This window comes from Euleptes europaea, chromosome 18 (assembly GCF_029931775.1).
Source record: "Euleptes europaea isolate rEulEur1 chromosome 18, rEulEur1.hap1, whole genome shotgun sequence".
Lineage (NCBI taxonomy): Eukaryota > Metazoa > Chordata > Lepidosauria > Squamata > Sphaerodactylidae > Euleptes > Euleptes europaea.
The window spans coordinates 35,861,255-35,882,697 of record NC_079329.1 but is presented as its reverse complement, the minus strand read 5'-3'; the positions used below and the strand labels follow the sequence as shown (position 1 = coordinate 35,882,697).

Genomic DNA, 21,443 nt, shown 5'->3' with positions numbered 1-21,443 from the left:
CAAGGAAGCTTCCGGGCCAGGTCAATGGCTGATTCCATCATCCCAAGCTCTATTTGCTCTGCCTCTGGCCCAAGTCCCTCATACCCACCACCTCACTGGTCACCCACAGCCCAGCATCAATGACAGGGGCAGACGCTTGGACTCACTGGCCATTTATGCCTGGGAGGTTTTGCCTTGGATTTGCACATTTTCCATATCCAAATTCTCAAAACTCTGCATGGGGGCTTATTGTTGAGTTTTGAGAATCTGGATGGAGGAAATGTGCATCTAGAGAGTGGCAAATCCAAGGCAAAACCTCCCAGGCATAAATGGCCACTGAGAAAAGATTTATCAGCTTTTTAAACAAAGGAGGCAGCAAGAGAGTTGGGTGTTGCTGGAGAGAGGAACTGCTTCCTATGGTTAACGCCCAACTGGTCACACCGTGGCTTTTGTCTGAACCTGAGTAGTCTGTTTGCCAGAGGCAAAAGTCAGATGCAGGCATAGACCCCAAAAGAGCTTCTCCACCAAACACTTCCTCTCTCCCTCTCTCTCCCCCCATCTATTCTCTTGCCTTGGTCTTCCATTTGCTAGACCGGACACAGTATAGATTTCGATGGGAGACATGGATCATATTAAGCGAACCCTGTTTTAATCTGGGCATTAAAACAGCGATGCCTTCACCCTGTTTACTTCTTTACCACCAACATGGGACAAAGAGCGTTATCTGCTACGTTATCTGCCCATCAGGAAGGGCACCAGAATACTCCACTACCTCACACCTCCCTTTCCTTGGAACAAGTTCTAGGGATGCAAGGACTGAAAGAGCAAAAACTCTCCGATGCAGTGGTGACGCAGAGAGCCTTCACGTGGAGACGAACACTCAGCAGGCTGTGGGCGCATTTCCCCCCTCGCTGGGTCCAGCGAGAGCCACAGGCCAAAGAAGCAGCTAACAGACCACTTCCCCATTTGTCATCACTGTGACTCCCACCCCCAAATCCATTCTTGAGCCTGCTAAGAACTGCAACTCTTCCCGAAAGGTGTTGGAATGAGGGTGTTCAGATCTGGTCCTTCCTGGGTCGCTTGGTGGAGGCAAAGCCGAAGGCAGGGTCGAGGAGTGATCGAAAGTTCAGAGTCGGCCCCGGTCTACGGCGTTCGGAGGTGCCCGCTCTCCTGCTCCCCTCCCCTTCTGGCGGGCCGCAGCCGGCTGTGGGGCGAGGCATGGGGAGGCCCAGCCGGGAAGGCAACCTATCACAAGGCGACACACGTGCAGTAGTGCTTCAGCTTGCAAGGCAGGATGCCCCGGTTGATTTGGTGAAACTCCACCAGCTGGATCAGGTCAGCAAACCGGGTCTGCCCGTCGTCCATGGTGTAGTAGAGGCGCCCCTCCTCCTCACTCTGAAAACCACAAAGGACGGCCGGTCATTGGCTCCACCTCGCCCAGTTCTCCTCCTTACTACAGCCCCCATCCCATGGGGCTTTTATCCATGCAGCTCTCGTGATCCCTGGCAAACCCTTTCTCGTGGTCTACCTGTCCACAAGATGTGGAGGCGGGGTCTAGCCTCCAGAAGGTCCCAAGTAATGATTGTATCTCGACCAGGGCTTTGGAATGCATGCTCTATGTGCTGTGGATGCACATCTACACTTTTTTTATTGGTCAGATTTCCTCCCTACTTTGTGGCCGAGACTGGATCCCAAAGAATCAAATAGCAATCAGGCCCAGGGTAATGACATGCCAATCACAACTTTGGGGTCAGGATAGGGTTGCCAGGTCCTCCCTCTCCATCAGCAGTAGGTTTTGGGGTCAGGGCTGGGGCGACCGCACACGCACACAGTTGTGCGTGATATGATCACATCACTTCAGGATTTACCCCCAGAAGCGCCACATCGCTGCAACCGCTTTAGCGCTCAAGCCCCCCAAACGCCACCATTTTGGGGGTTTGAGTGCTAAAGCGGCCGCAGTGATGCAACATTTCTGGGGGTAAACCCGGAAGTGACATGATCATGTCATGCGCAGCCATGCACGAATGCGACCTCTGCTCCAGAGCAGCCCAGTGGATTGGCAGGCAACTGTCTACCAAAACTACCCACCTGGCAACCCTGGGCCAGGAAGGAATCTTCCTCCAGGCCAGATTGGCCAGGGATCTTGGAGGTTTTTTGGCTTCCTCTGGGTATAAAGCAGGGGTCATTGGGGTGGGTGGGGGGAAGGTAGTTGTGAATTTCCTGCGTTGTACAGAAGGCTGGACTAGATGACCCTTGAGGTCCCTTCCAGCTCTGTGTTTCTAATTGCATTACCAGGGTATATGGGTTTTATACCAGAACCATGGCTGTAGCAGCTCCTAAAAAAACCTGGGAGTTGTATTTTGTGAAGGTGAAATTATAATTCTGCATTAGAAATAGCTGGCCTGCCCCCTAGAATTATGGCGTCCAATGAACTAGCTGAAGCCTGTAGTGTAGATACCCCATGTGTTAATCAGGGGCAGCCTCCTAACCCCACCCCGGCACAATCTGAAGAGGAAAAAGCTAATGAGCAAGCTTGACCCTCTGCAAAGGCAGCAGTCTTCTCCCCTGGCTGACCTCTGCTGGCAAGATGGGAATACTGCTGAGAAGTCTTCCCTTTTCAGGGTACGGGGTGACTATTATCACTTTTTGGAAGAGGCTGGGGTTTCTGCCTCTCTGTTTGCTAGCCACATTTCTATTTAGAATCTCTCTTGCCAAACCCAGATATACCTGGGCTCACTGTGATCAGGGAAATGTACCCCGCACATGTTTCATCAGCACCCCACTTCTAAGGGGTTGAACACTGATGTACAAAGGAAATGCCAGGCCTGGATCAAACTAAAGGCACATGCCGTGCTTCCAGTATTTCTGCACGGAAGTAGGGGTGCTTACCGGAAGTATAAGATAGTGCTTCACTTTCTGCAGGTGACAGAGTGACAAAACAAATCCTTTGGGGTTCCGCTGGCTCTCCCGCACTAGGAATACCCTGCAGGTGCCAAGAAGTAGGAAAGGGGTGTTAGAGACACACTACCCCACATGGCCTCTTCTGCAACCTCTGCCCCCACCCCAGTTCCATCCACACTCCCCCTCCCCAGATGCTTCTTCCCCATAGAAAACCCACAACTATCACAACCACTCAATTCCAGCCTCTTCCCAATTAGTTTTTACAGTTACTTGTTCAGGTGATACCTCTTGGTATGATGGTGTCAGGCTGTTATCTCGGTTTCTCTGTTGCCTCTGTTCCTTGGCTGAACCATTCAGACTTCAAGGACAACTTCACATACCAAAGCCTGGGAACGCTACTCCTGGGAAAGTGTTCTCTGTTTATGCTTTGTGTGTTCTGTAATCACCCGCCTTTTTCAAGCCTTATATTGCCAACTAACGAGCAAGACCCTCATAGCTGTCATCTTATTCTATATGCACTGTAATAACTATTTGACCAGTAAAAGCCATCTGCTTGGATCCTGACTGTCTCTGTGGTGATTTCTGGTTCAATGGGTCAAGGGCTGACATTATGACAGCTATATCCTACAACTCTTCTTCAACGATCCCCTAGTCAGGCTAGAGCCCTGGAGGGTTTGCCTGCCACTCGGATGGGAGCTAGGAGGTCGCTCTCCGAGTGAACTGGGACTGCTACTTCCTGGAACCCTGGAGTCCTTATGTGGGGATCCTACCCTTCTACAGGATATAGTCGCTGAACTTTTTAGGACTACTCTAGAGGCTTGCCGCTTGGAGGGACTAGTACAGACACAGTGGCATTCTCTAGTGAAAGTTCTCTGGATGTTAACCTCGGATGATACTAATACTCGTTTAGATCTCCAGGATTTAGATCAGTTGCTGGATGATGCCCGGCTGGCAACTGAGGACTTACAGGTACTAACCGGATTATTGGACGAACTTATTGCCCGTGAGTCTCTCCCATTCACGGCCCCTACTACCCAGGGAAAAGGTACCATGGCAGGAGCCTCAGGTCTTTCCCTGATACCCGATGCCGCTAGTTGTCAAGCTGAAGCCAAGCGGGTCGCTGTCCATACGGCCCTCCTCTTTGCGGATTGTACAAAGGACACTACGGTAGCCACCTTGGCCCAACGTTTGGCTTCGACATTTGGGGCCGACGCACCCGCTATCGCGGTTCGGATACAACCATTACTGGGCGGGGAACCCGACCCCATACTCTCGCTCCTGGAAGCAGAATTTTTACCGCACGTTACCACAACTGAAGCTCTGAAACTCGAAACCCGAAAGGTTCTCGAGGATAAAGAAGCTGCTGAAGCGGCTAAGGCAGCAGCCGAAGCCCAAGCCGCAAGGGAGAAGGAGTTACAGTTGGCTGCGGATCGTGCGCGAACCGGCGGTCGCCCTAAGGACACTGTAAAGAGCGGCCCTCCGTTAGGTCTGTCTTTCTCCCCGGTGTTTGCCCCGTCACGCACGACCCAACGCGCACGCCGCCTTGCAGACCGACGCCAAGACTCCGGAGAGTCTGCAGACGAGGACCTATATGGGGACAGTTCTCAATGGGCCACGAGTTTCCGGACAAGTAAACCTCATCGTACCGGCGGCCCAGGAGAGGATGTTCACCTGTTACGAGCCCAGAATCGAGAGTTATCCGACCGTGTCGATCAACTCCAAGAGTTGATGGAACAAATGCTGCAGGACAACAGGCAGTTGCAGCAAGCCCTGATAGCCCAAGCACAGCCCGTCCCGGGTCAGGGGGGACCAGTCCAACCTCCTGCACCACCTCCACCTCCCGGAGCTCCCGTTCTACCTGCACCCGGAGCTCCTGTGCAACCGGGTCAGCCTGTGCCTCCGGGTCAACCCATACCCGGTCCTTGGAAACAGCTCAAGTTGAAAACTACGTATGATGGATCTCTTGAAGCTCTCCCCTGTTTCTTGCACCAGGTGGACAGTTATATGCGAGAACAGGGACAATTATTCCCTACCGAGGACAGCCGGGTGCGCTACGTAGCTTCCCTTCTGACAGGCAAAGCGGCCGACTGGATGGTGCTCCAATTCGACACCCGATCCCGCTCTATCCGTTCCCTCAACAATTTCATGACTGCTCTACGTAGGAGGTTTGAGGACCCCTTTCTGGGGGAACGGGCCAAAACCGAACTGCTACAACTAAGACAGGGCTCTACTCCAGTCCGAGAGTTTGCCGATGAATTTCAAAGACTGGCGAGCAAAATTGTGGGCTGGCCCGAAGCCACCCTAATTCACCATTTCAGGGAAGCCCTACACCCCGACGTCCTGAACTGGTCGTACATGCGGGGCGATCCCGATACTCTCGAGGATTGGATTCTATTAGCCGAAGAAGTAGAAAGCCGCCGGCGCTTCGTTTCCCTTGTCCACCAAAAACACAAGGAGAAAAGCGCCCCAAAGCCCCAGCCCAAGGCACCACCCCCCGCTATACGGAAGCCGACGCGTCCACTCCAGGATCGCGAAACCCGATTCCAAAGGGGTGCCTGCCTCATTTGTGGGGAACAGGGCCACTTTGCAGCGGTCTGCCCTTACCGCCCTGAACCTTTTCGTCCCAGCACGGCAACTCGAGCTAGGGGACGACCGCAACGCAGAGGCACCGCGGCCACCCGCAGCGCAGCGCCGGGAAGACCCACACCCTCTGCACTTCACGCTGGAGACTCATCCGTTCTGCCTGCATCAACTGACCCAGCCGGGTCTCGGATTACAAGTGCCCCATTGGGGGACAACTTTCCCTCTTCGGACGAAGAGAACCCATGGACCTCTCCGGCTTTAAACCTAGAATCTCCCCTTGACTTGTCAAAAAACGGCTCCAGTCTGTGGTGAGTGGAGCGTCTCCACAGACCTCTGCAGATTCTCCTGCTAAACCGACAGCTCCCACTAAAGTAAAGGAAGTAGAAACCACCGTTTATGTAGATGCCATTCTACAACATCACGAAGGTGGCCCCCAACTACCCGTTAAAGCACTTATTGACTCTGGTTGCAGTCGCACTCTCATAAGTGCAGCCACATTTGCAGCACTCAAAGTCGAGTCCGAGGCTTTACCAGCTCCCGTCCAATTTGCCCAAATGGATGGGAGCCATTTCAAAGGGGGTCCAGTTGACCATCGCACTATAGGGGTGGCAATGGGAATTGGCTCCCACTGGGAACAAATCGACTTTACCATAGCCCCTATTCGATTCGAGGTGGTCCTGGGAATTAACTGGATTAAAGGTCATTGTCCCAGTATCGATTGGGACACGAACACAATTTCCTTTAACAATCCCAAATGCGATCAACACCGACAACAAGTTGCAATGCTGTCTCCACCCGCTCCGGCATTACTCTCCGAGATCCTATCAACACCAGCCCTCCCTGAAACATACCAAGACTTCGCAGATGTTTTTAACATTAAAGAATGTGATGCCTTACCCCCTCACCGGGCTACCGACTGTGCAATTGAGGTGGTGAAAGACTGCACATTAACCAAAAGTAAAATCTACCCAATGAGCACTTCCGAGCGCACTGTGCTTCGGGACTTTTTGGACAAAAACCTTGCTAGAGGGTTCATTCGCCCATCGAATGCTCCCAACTCAGCCCCCGCGTTTTTTGTTCGAAAGAAGGAGGGCGACCTACGCCTCTGCATTGACTTCCGAAAACTCAATGCAGTTACTCAAACCAACGCCTATCCTATACCATTAATTTCAGATATCTTGGGACAACTACAAGAAGGACGTATTTTTTCTAAATTGGACCTGGTAGAAGCCTACTACCGCGTCCGCATCCGAGAGGGGGACGAACCCCTCACTGCCTTCTCTAGCTGCTTTGGAATGTTTGAATTCCTTGTGATGCCCTTCGGGTTAAAAGGGGCCCCGGGGGTCTTCATGCAACTCATCAATGAAATCCTTCATGATTTGCTGTACCGCGGGGTGGTGGTTTATTTAGACGACATTCTCATTTATTCAAAAACCATGGATGAGCATGTCACATTGGTCCGAGAAGTTCTACGCCGTCTACGCACCCACCAACTCTTTGCAAAGCTGGCTAAATGCGAATTTCACCAAAGCAAAATAACTTTCTTGGGATACATAATCTCTCACCATGGCCTTAGCATGGACCCGGACAAAGTCCGTTCCGTCCTCGAATGGGCACCTCCCTCCAACCGCAAGCAAGTACAACAATTCCTGGGCTTTGCTAATTTCTACCGCGGATTCATCCCAAACTTCGCCCAAATAGCACTGCCCATCACCGACCTTCTAAAAACCAAAGGTAAAGAAAGCTCGGCCACATTGCCCTCCGCTAAAATACTGTGGACTGATCAATGCCAAGCCGCTTTTGTGGCTCTCAAACGGCTTTTCACATCAGAACCGGTGCTACGGCACCCAGACCCTAATCGAATGTTCATTGTGCAGGTCGATGCCTCCGACGTAGCCATGGGGGGGGGGCCTGCTGCAAAGAGGACCTAATGGTCTCCTTCACCCTTGAGCATATTTCTCTAAGAAGTTTGCGCACTCCCAATTGAACTGGCCTATTTGGGAGAAAGAAGCCTCAGCTGTTCACCATGCTCTTACCCTTTGGCGACAGTTCCTAGAAGGGTCCAAAGTCCCCTTCGAAGTTTGGACCGATCACAAGAATCTGGCCGCTCTCACAGGAACCCATAAATTATCCGCAAAACAACAACGTTGGGCGGAATTCTTTGCTCAGTTTCGTTTTGTCCTGAAGCATGTCCCAGGAAAACAAAACGTTCTCGCGGATGCTCTCTCCCGATTGCCTCAATACCCAGCAAAACTCGATCGGCCAACAGACTCTCTATTTACGCCCGCACAAAGAGAAGCCCTGCCCGTATTGGCTGTACAAACCCGATCTCAAACGCTGCCCCAGCGACAACACACAGTTACCAGCGGGCAAACTCCTCCAACCCTACCGGCTACTCTCCTACCTCCGCGACGGGACGCCACGATGGCTCCGGCTCCAACTCCTCCAACTCGACCGGCCGCCCGGCCGCCTGAAGTCTACGCACAGCAACACGTAAGCGTTTCCCCCTCGCCAACCCCCCTACCTGCTCCGACTACTACGTTAAACGAGGGGGGGGGTTCCCATCTCTGATTCTTTCATAAAGTCCCTGCGGGACCACTGCCTTATGGAACATTCTAATCAAACCCTGCCTCCTGGTGTTATTGAACAAGGGGGCTCTTGGTACAAAGACTCAAAATTGTATGTACCCAAAGCGCTCCGAAAAGACGTCTTACACTTGGCCCATGGAATGAAAACCGCAGGGCACTTTGGGTTTCTAAAAACCCTTCACTTGTTGCGCAGACAGTTTTGGTGGGGGGGAATGCGTTCTGATATTGACTCGTTTATTCGCAGCTGTCCTATTTGCGCCACAGTCAAGCGATCTCAAGGCAAGCCCCCAGGACTACTGCAACCGCTTGAAATATCCTCCAAACCCTGGGAAGTGATTGCTATGGATTTTATGACGGATCTCCCTCTCAGCGGGGGGAAAACTGTACTATGGGTTATCACTGACTTATTTTGCAAGCAAATACATTTGGTTCCATGCGCAGGGATCCCCTCCGCTCAGAAATTGGCCCGCCTCTTCGTGTCACATGTCTTTAGACTACATTCGTTTCCGCGCAAAATAATCTGCGACCGCGGCAGTAGCTTTGTTGCAAAGTTTTGGAAAGCTTTTCTCAAATTGGTGGGGGTGGAGCAGGGATTGTCTAGTGCATACCATCCCCAAACGGATGGCCAGACCGAACGTGTTAATGCTGTACTTGAATGTTATTTGCGCTGTTATGTCAATTACCACCAAGATAACTGGGTAGAACTGTTACCTTTTGCAGAATATGCTTATAATAATGCTGTACATCAGTCCACTGGTTTCAGCCCGTTTTATGCGATCTATGGACAGGACTTCGGTCCTATCCCCCCTGTGGAGGATGTGGAAGGGGAGGGGGATGCCGACATTGCCTCTTGGGCACACACCCTCCGCACTACGTGGCCCTGGCTGATTAGCAATCTTGCCCGAGCCAAGCGCTTATACAAAGCACAAGCCGATAAACATCGGTCCCCCGGTGGGGATCCACAAGTAGGTGACCTGGTCTACCTATCCACCAAGAATTTGCGTTCCACCCGACCGTGCCATAAGCTCAACGCTAAGTTCATTGGCCCATTTCCTATCACTCGCATCATAAATCCTGTCACAGTGGAACTGTCTCTCCCCAAAACCTTAAGACGTGTGCACCCCGTTTTCCACATCAGCCTCCTGAAACCCCATATTGCTTCTCCGCAGTGGCATCCAGAGCAGCCTCCCGAGCAGCCCATAATGGTGGGGGGGGGGGAAGAACATTTTGAGGTCTCCAAGGTCCTAGACTCCCGTATTCACCATGGAATTTTACAATACCTAGTTCGCTGGAAACACTTCCCCCCTGCCTATGACGAGTGGGTTCGTGCACGAGATGTCTCCGCCCCCAAGCTCGTCAACGCCTTTCACGTTGCCTACCCAGACAGACCAGCCCCCTTGCAGGATGGGAGGGGGCCTTAAGGGGAGCAGGATGTCAGGCTGTTATCTCGGTTTCTCTGTTGCCTCTGTTCCTTGGCTGAACCATTCAGACTTCAAGGACAACTTCACATACCAAAGCCTGGGAACGCTACTCCTGGGAAAGTGTTCTCTGTTTATGCTTTGTGTGTTCTGTAATCACCCGCCTTTTTCAAGCCTTATACTGCCAACTAACGAGCAAGACCCTCATAGCTGTCATCTTATTCTATATGCACTGTAATACCTATTTGACCAGTAAAAGCCATCTGCTTGGATCCTGACTGTCTCTGTGGTGATTTCTGGTTCAATGGGTCAAGGGCTGACAGATGGTATATTTCTTGAAGGAAGGAATCTGGACTCAGTTAAGGTCTCAGAAATGCATACAGATTATCTAGCCCAGGGCCCCCCCAATGTGGTGCTCTCCAACACCTTTTCTGGTGCCTGCCAAATGCTTTTAGGAAATGGGCGAGGCCAGGCAGGGCTTTTGCCCAGCATGGTTTCTGATTGACTATTGGAGATTTGATTGGCTGTGCAGATTTTTGGGGGTGTTGCTTTGGCAGGAGCTCCCCGCACAACACAAGGATCTGCAATGTGTTAACCTGTGGAACTCATTTAGTGGCCGGCTGTGCCTCCTGAGGCAGCCGTTTTGTTGCTGCGCCCACCATGCCACGTCAGGCTCAAAAAGGTGGGGGACCTTGATCTAGTCACTTCTGCTGGAGCTCTTCAGCTGTGGCCCTCTGTGGATTGGGTTTTATTTTCTGTGGATCTTGGGGATGTCGGGGGCAATCGCAACGAGAGTGGTAAGGAACTCCGGGCCGCGAAATCTCGCTAGTTGGTTATTGTCAGCGCTTTTCAAATCAGGACGGAATTTCACCCTCAGTCAGATTGGTTCATGACTCTGCAACGTGCTCATTGTTTCCCCCTGCAATTTGAGGCTTGGCTCATCCACACCAGCACCGTTATTTTTTTCCTCAGTACCTGCAGCTACCACTTTCCTCACGCTACTGGAGGGATTTTTAAAAATCAGCAATTGCTAGACCGCTATAGTATTATAACATTACAATGATCTATTACTGCAATCAATTAGCTTTTAAAAAATTCCCAGGTTTCATTTTTTTAAAAATAGCCCTTCCTTACTTTTAAAAAAAGTGAAAGTTGTTTTTATTGTTTTGCTATGACTTTGAGCAAATGCAATAAAATGAACTAACACATAAATGAAAGCTGGAAATTTAGAGAAGGTGGTTGATACTGGCTCTGGGGCATTATAATGACATAGCGATTCAGCAATTGTCGATCTCTTTTTAAAGCTAGAAAAAGCCCTCTGGGGGTGTCCAGGGAAGGCCGATGCCTGGGAACTGCAGGAAAAACGGCTCTGTTGCCACTGCAAAGGCTTCTTGATCCTCAGCGGCAGCAAGAATGACAGTCAACTGCCTGTGGGGTTTGGTTGCACAGCCAATCAAATCTCCTTGCTAGGCCCATTATGGTCTGGATTGCCTGGGTTAAATGGACAGTAGGAATTGGACGGCTGATGGGTGAATAAGCCCTTCCTCTGAATGACTGCAAGGCTGCAGTCTAGGGTTGTCAGGTGCCCCCTCTCCATTGGTGGGAGGTTTTTGGGGACGGAGCTGGGACAATCGAGTGCGCACGGCTGCACACAACGTGATCACGTTACTTCCAGGCTTACCCCTGGAAGCACCACATCGCCACGGCCACTAAAGCAGCCAGGTCCCCCTCTCCATTGGTGAGAGGTTTTGGGGGGCAGAGCTGGGGCAATCGCATGTGCACGGCTGCAAACGGCACGATCACGTTACTTCCAGGCTTACCCCCGGAAGTGCTGCATCGCTGCAGCCAAGTGGCAGCAGTGATGCAGCACTTCCGGGGGTAAACCTGGAAGTAACGTGATCATGCTGTGTGCAGCAGCCCGGTGGACTGGCGAGCAACTGCCCGCCGAAACCACCCACCTGGCAATCCTACTGCAGTCCTATGTATCCTTACCTAGGAGTGAGCCCCATTGAACACAGTAAGACTTCCTTACTGTAAGACTTCCTTTTGACTAGGCACACATAAGGATAAAGTGCCCAAGAACTGAACAGATATTGCAAGATGCTTACCCATCCACCAATCCCTGCTGGATAATGAGGCGCTGGGTGTCTTCTCTAGAGATGTGTCCGTGGAACCATGGCTGAGTTCTGTGGATGGCTGGAAAATAAATGGCAGGGATTTACTTTGAGAAACTTCTATCTCGAGCCAAGGGACTAGAATGTACAGCTGCAACATATATTTACAGCAATGAGACATGCTGGGGTTTGAGATGCCTGGGAGACCCTTGTTGCCCAGGCCTTGTTGCAAATTAGCCTGGAAAGGCTGTCTGCACAGCCTCAAAGACCTGCTTTCCCCTTTCTGTTTTGCATGCTGCAGAGTGCCTTTAGGTGGGCCTAGGATAACCCCCTGGCTCAAATTTAGCCCTTCAATCTGCATATGTTCACAGGCACCTTTGACCTGATACCGTCTTCCCATGTTCCAACAATGAAGAAGAAGAGTTGGTTTTTATATGCCAACTTCCTCTGCCACTTAAGGGAGAATCAAACCGGCTTACAATCACCTCCCCTCCCCCTCCCCACAACAGACACCCTGTGAGGTAGGTGGGGCTGAGAGAGCTCTAACAGAGCTGTGACTTGCCCATGGTCACCCAGCTGGCTTCATGTGTAGGAGTGGGGAAACAAATCCAGTTCACCAGATTAGCCTCCGTTGCTCATGTGGAGCTAGTGGGGAATCAAACCCCGTTCTCCAGAACAGACTCCACCGCTCCAAACCACCACTCTTAACCACTACATCATGCTGGCTCTTACAATGGCTTTCACAAGGGGTGCCAGGGCTAAGTGTCAACCTGAACTTCAAATAAGTCCTTCAGAACAGCTTCAGGAATTAATGGAGTGGTGGGAACCAGAGGGACTTGGACCCCCTCACAGGAAGAAGAAGAGTTGGTTTTTATACCCTGCTTTTATCTACCGTAAGGAGTCTCAAATCAGCTTCCAATCACAATCCCTTCCTCTCCCTACAACAGGCACCTTGGGAGGTAGGTGGCGCGGAGAGAGTTTGGAGAGAACTGTGCCTGGCCCCAGGTCACTCAGCAGGCTTCATGTGGAGGAGTGAGGAAACAAACCCAGTTCACCAGATGAGAGTCCACCACTCATATGGAGGAGTGGGGAATTAACCTCTCCAGATTAGAGTCCACCACTCTTAACCACTACACCATGCTGGCCCTCCTATGGAACTAAAAAAAGGTTGAAGCCAATGGTGCAAAATATGTGAAAAGATTTTTTATTACTCAGAAAATTCCCTACATATTTTGCCAAAGGGGCTTCTTCAGGGGAATCTGCAGTTATTGAAGTCCTTATGAGCATAAATGCTATACAGAATTGGCTACAGATTCCCCATAAGAAGTCCCTTGGGCAAAATGCATAGGGGATTTTTATACTGAATAATAAAAAAATCTTTTTACCTATTTTGCACCATTAGCCTTGGCCTTTATTTCCTGATATTTCTTTTTTTCTCCCACGAAAATGACATATTTATTTTATTTTAAATTACTTTTTTTTTTATTTGTATCCCGCCTCCTCTCCCATCCTTGGGCAGACAGGTCTCCCCCATCTCAGGACCTGCTACCACCAAGTCATTGGACATTCTGACCTGTTTTCAAGTTAAGGAACTTCTAATTCAAGGTTATTTCCCACCCTGAGCCTGGCTCGTCAGGAATGAGGGCAGGCTATAAATTTGAAAAAATAAATAATAAATGAATAAATAATTATATATAACACCCGTTTCCTATCACTGACACTCACCAGCACTGAGTGGGGAGCTCTGGAAGGGAGTGGGCAAGCTGTATCGGTGGCTTGTCTTCTTCTGCGGTACAGAAATAAAAATATCAGAGGGGGTGGCAATGGGTTTACTTGGGGAAATTCCAAGGAGCTCGCTGTGCTTACTTTTGCAGAGGACCAAGACTAGCAGTTGTGCGGCAGAAGCTTTTGTAGACCGGAGCACTGTTGTCAGGTGTCTCTGCAGAATTGGGTTCCATATCCACAAAAGCTTCAACCACAATCAATCCTTTTGTCATTCTGGTGCACAAGACACCTTTGTCTAGTCCATAGTTTGTACCAACAATATATGCGAACGCTATCAAAAACCCACACAACAGAACATATAGATTTTCCCACCATGGCACAAATCATGCAAACAAAAATCAGCAAATGTACAATAAAATAATTTGATGCAGCCTCGCTGTCTGGAATGTATAAGATTGCCAATGCCAACAACTTTGAGGAAGCTTCGGGGCTTCGTTTTGATTACGCATGCCTTTTCCGCCTGTCAGAGGTCACCTTGCTCTCCCGGCAGATTTTGCATGTGTTTTCCAGATTCTGGCTAAAATGGCATCTGGAAGACATGAGCAAAACGTGTAGGGAGAGCAAGGAAACCTCTGACAGGCAGAAAAGGCATGCAAAATTCAAAGGAATCCCCAAAGCAGTCGGCGGGGGTGACCGTGGGGAAACGTCTCTGCATAAAAGGCCATAGAAAAGTGGTCCCATGGTTGCTCAGTAGTCAAGATGCTACTGAGGCTCCACCAAGTCTCCACCCGGATGGTTGTCATTGATGGGCCAGGTCATGGATAGTTCTCTGGCTGAGAAATGCCCTCATGGGTCCAGATCTGCTTCTTTAAGGGTCAAAACAGACACTGGTAGATCAAAAATTGCTAGGAAAAGTTGAGGGCAGCAGAAAAAGAGGAAGACCCAACAAGAGATGGATTGACTCAATAAAGGAAGCCACAGCCTTCAATTTGCAAGATCTGAGCAAGGCTGTCAAAGATAGGACATTTTGGAGGACTTTCATTCATAGGGTCGCCATGAGTCGGAAGCGACTTGACGGCACTTAACACACACACACAGATCAAAAATGATCCCCGATTCCCCACCTCCTGCTCTCCACAATCTCTAACTAGGTGCAGAACAGCAGACTCACCCTCCACGCCTGCGCCTCCTCCAGAGCGACTGTCAGGACCTCGTTGGGGTTTTCGATCACTCGACCCGTACAACCCGAGAAGTCCATGGCCACCAGAGTGTTATCGGACACGCTCCGCTGCAGGATTAAAAAACAAAACAAAAACAGATTCGGCAACAGATCTCTCCAATAATAACAGATTCTCATCCCCAATAGCAGTATGTAAAACCCAAATCGGTTTTTCAAAAACCGAGGAACAGAAGATAATAAGAGCTTAAAAGGCATTTATGATAACCAGGTAAAACTGAATTTTAAAACACCTAAAACACAGGAACTTTAAACCCAATTACAATGGGCTTTTCCTCATTCTCATTTTCCTCGCTTGTAAATTCCTGTTTCTTTTTTTTGGGTGTGGGGGTTCTGCTCCACATATGTTTTACTACTTCTAGTGGTTGCTTCGATTGGTTGATTGGTTTATGTCCGTAATAAAAACGTGCAGTTTAAATCTGCAGGGAGATACGCCAGACATAAACTGATGTAATAGTCAATCAACTACAAGATGGAGCAAAACATGTGTAGAATAGATCACCCCCATCCTGAGGAAACAGGAACTTGTAAGCTAGAAAAATGAGAATACAGAAAAACCCAATGTCTATTTCTAATGCAAATCCTTTTAAAGTATTTCTGGCTAAGGCTATGTTAAAATTTCTAGGGAACAGAGATGTGTAGGGTTGCCAGCTCTGGGTTGGGAAATACCTGGAGATTTTGGGGTGGAACCCAGAGAGGGTGGGGTTTAGGGAGGGGAGGGACCTCAGCATGGTATAATGCCATAGAGTCCACCCTCCAAAACAGTCATTTTCTCCAGGGGAACTAATCTCTATTGTCTGGAGATCAGTTCTAATAGCAGGAAATCTCCAGGTGCCACCTGGAGGTTAGCAACCTTATTCATGTGTTCAGGAAGGTTCTTCACTTGGGCAAATGTGGTCTGATCACTAGTTTGGCTCTCACTCATGCCCCTTCCCTCCCTATTTCATGACAGCTATCCATTACCTGTTTAAAGAAGCTACAGAGGTATGATCATTCATTTATATATTCATCCTTTCTTTAAAACAAAAAAAAACCATCTAGCAAACATTTAAAAAACCGATGCAAATGCATCCAGGGATTGTGAGGGCTGATGCAAGGCATAGGGTGGCGTTACAGACACTAGCCTATCAGTCCTATCCACAGAGTGCTTTTCCTCATTCAAAACGAACCACGGTATAATGGGTTTCTTCAGAGCTTGTCCAAGTCACATATGGATGGACTGCACTTAGGATGCTTCCAAACCGCCTGCACTTCATTATGTTTGTCTTCACCGTCAGGTCATGACAATCGCTGCAATGTTATCATACAGAAAGCTTACCAGGGGCATGGTGCCAATCCAGGCTGTTTCCCTTTGCCGTGCCTGGCACTGCTGGTAGTTCCGGTAGAGCTGTATGCCATACTGTGGAAAGAACAATCCTAGTTAGTGTCCAGCCTGGAATGCTTGATATTCCTGATAGTGATCCTGAGGCCTAGGTTCTTGTTATTTGCAAAAGGTGAGAATTTTGTCTCAGTGTAGCTGTAAAAAAATCAGGTTTTTTTTCAAGATCATTAAAAAACCTCCTGAAGTGCACAGATCTAGAAATATGAATCATGGGTGCATAGGAAACAGGCGATACGCTTTGTGGGCAGAGACTAATAGCAGCGGGAATCTGACTTTCAGGGAATTTTATCTGACCTGAGGAATCCCTGTTAGGCTTCTGAGAAGCCCCCAGCCTCCTCTGGAAATTGCTGGAATCCGTTTTGGGAACCACCAGTGTTGTGATCAGAATACTGGGTTTGGCTATGGATACAGCAGAGATACAAATTCCAGCTTCACCATAAAGCTCATGGAGTGGGCCATACACTTCACCCGAAACGCCTTGCAGGCTTTTTTGCCAGGAAGACAAGAATTATCAAGAGAAAAAAAAGCTAGAGAAGTGGCACCATTATAGCTGTCCAGAGTGGACCATGTGGATTTTTATTCCCCGGTGAGTTGTCCGTTTCTACTTCCTGATCTAACTAAGGATTCTATATACTGATATACTGATCTTCCATCCCACCCTACCTCAAGATGCTCAGGAGAACATATGTGTCCCTCCCCCATTTTTATATGAAGAAGCAATCTGTAAAGCAATGGGTGAGATCCAACCTTTTCTGCTGGTGAAAAAGGGAGGAGGGGTCCTTGATGACCACACAAAAAGGCTATGCTGGAGATTGTGGGTCTTCTGTGAAAAAGGGCTTTTCCACATTCTCTTTTTCCTGTTTCTTTTTGGGGGGTCCCTGTTCTGCACATATATTGCTCCCTCTAGTGGTCGATTCGATTTTACATCAGTTCATGTCCAGCATATTGCCCTGCAGATTTAGGTCTTTTATGGATGGCTGTTTCTCTCACCGTCACCCCTCCGACAACTTCGGGTCTTTCTTTGGATTATGCATGCCGTTTCCGATCATCAGAGGTCTTCTCGCTCTCCCCCTGCGTTTCCCCCATGTTTTGCCCGCGTTTTCAGAGACCTGTTTTATCTCGAATTTGAAAACGTGGGCAAATCGTGAGGAAACGCAGGGGGAGAGCGAGGTAACCTCTGATGGTCAAAAATGGCATGCATAATCAAAACAAAGACCCGAAGTCATCAGAGGGGTGACCGCGAAGGAAACACCCACGCATAAAAGGCCTTTAACTTTAGGTTTTTATGCTGGACATAAACAGGTGTAATATCAAATCAACCATTAGGAGCAAAACACATACGGAAGAGAACCGCCTTCCACCCACCCCCAGACAAGATTTCACTGTTAGGTAGGGACGAAAGAAATTTGTCTCAAGGAGAGACAAGAATTAAACAGCAGAAGGGTGGGGATTCATTGAACCAGCACCTTGAAGAGGCGGAAGGCAGCCATCCAACAGGTGCGGCTTTGTTCATCTTCGCTGCAGAAGAGCTTCAGACCTTTGACCCCACTGCGTGCTTTGAAGGGCTGTGGAACAAAGAGACAAAATCAAGGACTCACACACAATAGAACAGTGTCGCCTTTCCTCTTGTTTCTGAAAAATGCCAGCACTTTGCACTTGTATAGTGGCCCTGTGTTTAATCCATCGCTGCCCATGTTTGAGGACTGAGGTCCAGCTCCCAGAACAGCCTCCCTCATTCAACCAGATCAGAAACCTTTCCAGAAAGAAAGCATAACAGTGAAACCTGCTTCCAATTTTAATTAGGGGTGCGCTAAAAGCAGCTATCACCCACCAGAACATGGTTAGCATTTTGTGCACTGCCTAGATTATTAATCGGGGGTTCAGATACCCACACCTTGGCTTATGGTGTGTGTGTAAAGTGCCGTCAAGTCACAGCCAACTTATGGCAACCTCAAAGGGTTTTCAAGGCAAGAGAAGTTCAGAGGTGGGTTGCCATTGCCTGCCTCTGTCTAGCAACCCTGGTATTCCTTGGTGGTCTCCCATACTAACCAGAGCTGACCCTGCTTAGCAGCTGAGATGTGATGAAATTGGGCTAACATGGGGCATCCAGGTCAGGGCACCTTGGGTTATACTATTCCAAATGTAGGACTCCCCACCCACCCCCTTAATGGTCTTAAAATAACCAATGAGGTTTGATTTTAGTTTCTGTCTAATCCATTCTGACCACCTGCTTTAACCGAATCACGCTCTAACCTGGATGACCCAGGCTAGACTGATCTCATCAGATCTCAGAAGCTAAGCAGGGTTGGACCTGGCCAGTACTTAGATTGGAGACCACCAAGGAAATCCCAGGTTGCTATGCAGAGGCAGGCGGTGGCAAACCACCTCTTAGTCTCTCGCCAGGAAAACCCTACTGGGTTGCCTTAAGTTGGCTGCAACTTGATGGCACTTTACACACACACACATCTGAAGCACAGTTAAGGGTGGATTATACTGGGAAGCACTCCCCCCTCTTCTTACCTTGATGCAGAAGCCGTACTCAGTGGGTGGGCTGTACTGCTTTTTGCCCTGGGTGATATAGTAGATGTTGGATTCATTCACATCAACGCAATACTGCAGATGTCGAGGGTCCTAGCATGGGAAAGACAAAAAGAGGCCACAGGTAAGGCTGTGCCCCCCAGCAAGCGATCCTACCCCCATCTCTATCATCCCAGCAGAGGAGCTGGTCTGCAATCATACAGCCATGGGTTTTCTGTCTTCTGCTGCTGCTGCTCACCTTGCCCCCTCCCCTCCAAGAGATTTTAAAACTATGGCAACTGACATATCCCTATAGTGTTACAGCATTATAGCGATCTACAGTGAGGGGGAAAAGTATTTGATCCCCTGCTAAATTTGCCCGTTTGCCCTCTGAGGAAGAAATGACCAGTCCATAATTTTAATGGTAGGTTTATTGTAGCTGTGAGAGACAGAGTAACAACAGGAAAAACCCCAGAAACCCAGAAGACAAAAGTCAGAGATTGATGTGCATTATAATGAGTGAAATAAGTATTTGATCCCCTGTCAACCAGCCAGATTAGGGTTAGGGTTAGGGTTCTGCTGTCGACAGAAGCAATCAATCCATCAGATTCCAAACTAGCCACCATGACCAAGACCAAAGAGCTGTCCAAGGGACAAGATTGTAGACCTGCACAAGGCTGGACTGGGCTACAAGACTATCGCCAAGCAGCTTGGTGAGACTGTGACAACCCTAACCCTAACTGTCAACCTCCCTCGGTCTGGGGCTCCAAGCAAGATCTCATCTCGTGGAGTTGCAATGATCATGAGAACGGTGATGAAGCAGCCCAGAACTACAAGGGGGGAACTTGTCAATGATCTCAGGGCAGCTGGGACCATAGTCACCATGAAAACAGTTGGTAACACACTACGCCGTGAAGGACTGAGATCTTGCAGAGCCCGTAAGGTCCCCTTGCTCAAGACAGCACATGTACAGGCCCATCTGCAGTTTGCCAATGCACATCTGAATGACCCAGAGGAGAACTGGGTGAAAATGTTGTGGTCAGATGAGACCAAAATCGAGCTCTTTGGCATCAACTCAACTCGCCGTGTTTGGAGGAGGAGGATTGCTGCCTACGACCCCAAGAACACCATCCCCACCGACAAACATGGAGGGGGACATATTATGCTTTGGGGGTGTTCTTCTGCTAAGGGGACAGGACACCTTCACTGCATCGAAGGGATGATGGACGGGACCATGTATCGTCAAATCTTGAGTGAGCACCTCCTTCCCTCAGCCAGGGCATTGAAAATGGGTCGAGGATGGGTATTCCAGCATGACAATTACCCAAAACACACGGCCAAGGCAACAAAGAAGAAGAAGCACATTAAGGTCCTGGAGTGGCCTAGCCAGTCTCCAGACCTTAATCCCATCGAAAATATGTGGAGGGAGCTGAAGGTTCGAGTAGCTACACATCAGCCTCGAAATCTTACTGACTTGGAGAGGATCTGCAAAGAGGAGTGGGACAAAATACCTCCTGAGATGTGTGCAAACCTGGTGGCCACATACAAGAAACGTCTGACCTCTGTAATTGCCAGCAAGGGTTTTGCCACCAAGTACTAAGTCATCTTTTGCAAAGGGATCAAATACTTATTTCACTCATTATAATGCACATCAATCTCTGACTTTTGTCTTCTGGGTTTCTGGGGGATTTCTGTTGTTATTCTGTCTCTCACAGCTACAATAAACCTACCATTAAAATTATGGACTGGTCATTTCTTTGTCAGAGGGCGAACGGGCAAATTCAGCAGGGGATCAAATACTTTCCCCCCCCCCCACTGTATCTACTATCTACACTGTATTCCCAACTTTCATTTAAAAGTCCCTGCCATTGTACAGTGGGAAAAGCATATCTTTTATGCTGTGATCTTTCTCAATTCTGCCTTGGTATGAACTTTTGGGACAGATCAGAGTCAAAATTCCTTTGCATGCCATGTGGACAGGAAGCTGTGCATTTTGGCAGATCCCACCAATGTTGGAGCCATTTTCCTTTCCCCCACTGCAAGCACAATTTCCCCCTGCCAACAGAGGGCTTTAAAAAAAATCAGCACATTGCTATAGAGATGTTATAATGAGTTCTCTACTAACTCCTCCGAATTCACAGCTTTCATTTTTAAAAGTATCTAGCCATTTTCATTGTGGAGTTATGAGAAATGTGCAGAAAGTACCTTTCCCCTTATACCTCCATAACAGTTTGTCCTAGAGCCTTCCTTTTTTAAAAGAAGAAAGCTGAGAACTGATACTTTGTTGAAATTGATCTTTATAATATTATAATGCTATAGCGAACTAGCTATTACTAATTACTTTAAAAGTTCAAAGAAAGCCCTCCAGTTATGGAGGGAATGGCAGCTGTTGGTACTGAGGTTTTAAAAAAATGAACCAATGTGGGCAGGACCTGCAAAAATGTGCATGCTCCAGTCAACATCGTGTCCAAAGAGGCTTTCCAAAAAGATTGTACCAAGCCAGGTATGGAAAAGACTGAAGCAAGGGGGGCGGAGGCACAGAAGCAGAGCAAACAGAGGACGATATCATGTGAATGCTGCCCAAAACAGCAGGGAGAGGCCCTCCTGACTATCCCACCAATCAAAGAAGCTTGTCTGGTGCCTACATGAGACATGGCCTCTTCAGTGGCAGCCCCACGATTATGGAACAATAGTAATTTATGCATGGTTAGTATGTCTCTGGTTTGTCCCTCTCTTGTCTCACACTTTTATATCCCAAGATTGGAGAACCTTATGCATGGTTTTGCTTGTATTTAACAAAGTCCTGGACAGTCTCTTGAGCACAGAATAATCACAAGGAGAAATCAGGAAGTTCCTGAATCCCCGTCCCTTTAAACGCTGCATTGTCATTGGCAGTAATACTGACTCTGACAAAAATGTCACCCCACCCCCTCCCCGCCCCGTGAGTGGCCATTTCACACCCCAAAATGGAGTACAGAGTTGCATCCACAAGAGTAAAAG

The 21,443-nt window shown here is 48.9% G+C and overlaps 1 protein-coding gene across 1 annotated transcript in view; it reads right to left on the bottom strand.

Annotated features, from left to right (window-relative positions):
• Positions 1-1,219: 1,219 nt before the first annotated feature.
• Positions 1,220-21,443, bottom strand: part of GRB7 (growth factor receptor bound protein 7) — a 91,238-nt gene continuing 71,014 nt past the window's right edge. The window contains exons 8-15 of the mRNA XM_056863050.1: positions 18,447-18,557; positions 17,393-17,491; positions 15,864-15,944; positions 14,480-14,596; positions 13,309-13,369; positions 11,578-11,665; positions 2,869-2,962; positions 1,220-1,374 (exon numbers count right to left, since the gene is read on the bottom strand). Of these exons, the coding sequence (XP_056719028.1) occupies positions 1,228-1,374; positions 2,869-2,962; positions 11,578-11,665; positions 13,309-13,369; positions 14,480-14,596; positions 15,864-15,944; positions 17,393-17,491; positions 18,447-18,557 (798 nt within the window). The 3' untranslated portion in view covers positions 1,220-1,227. The remainder of the gene's footprint in view (positions 1,375-2,868; positions 2,963-11,577; positions 11,666-13,308; positions 13,370-14,479; positions 14,597-15,863; positions 15,945-17,392; positions 17,492-18,446; positions 18,558-21,443) is intronic.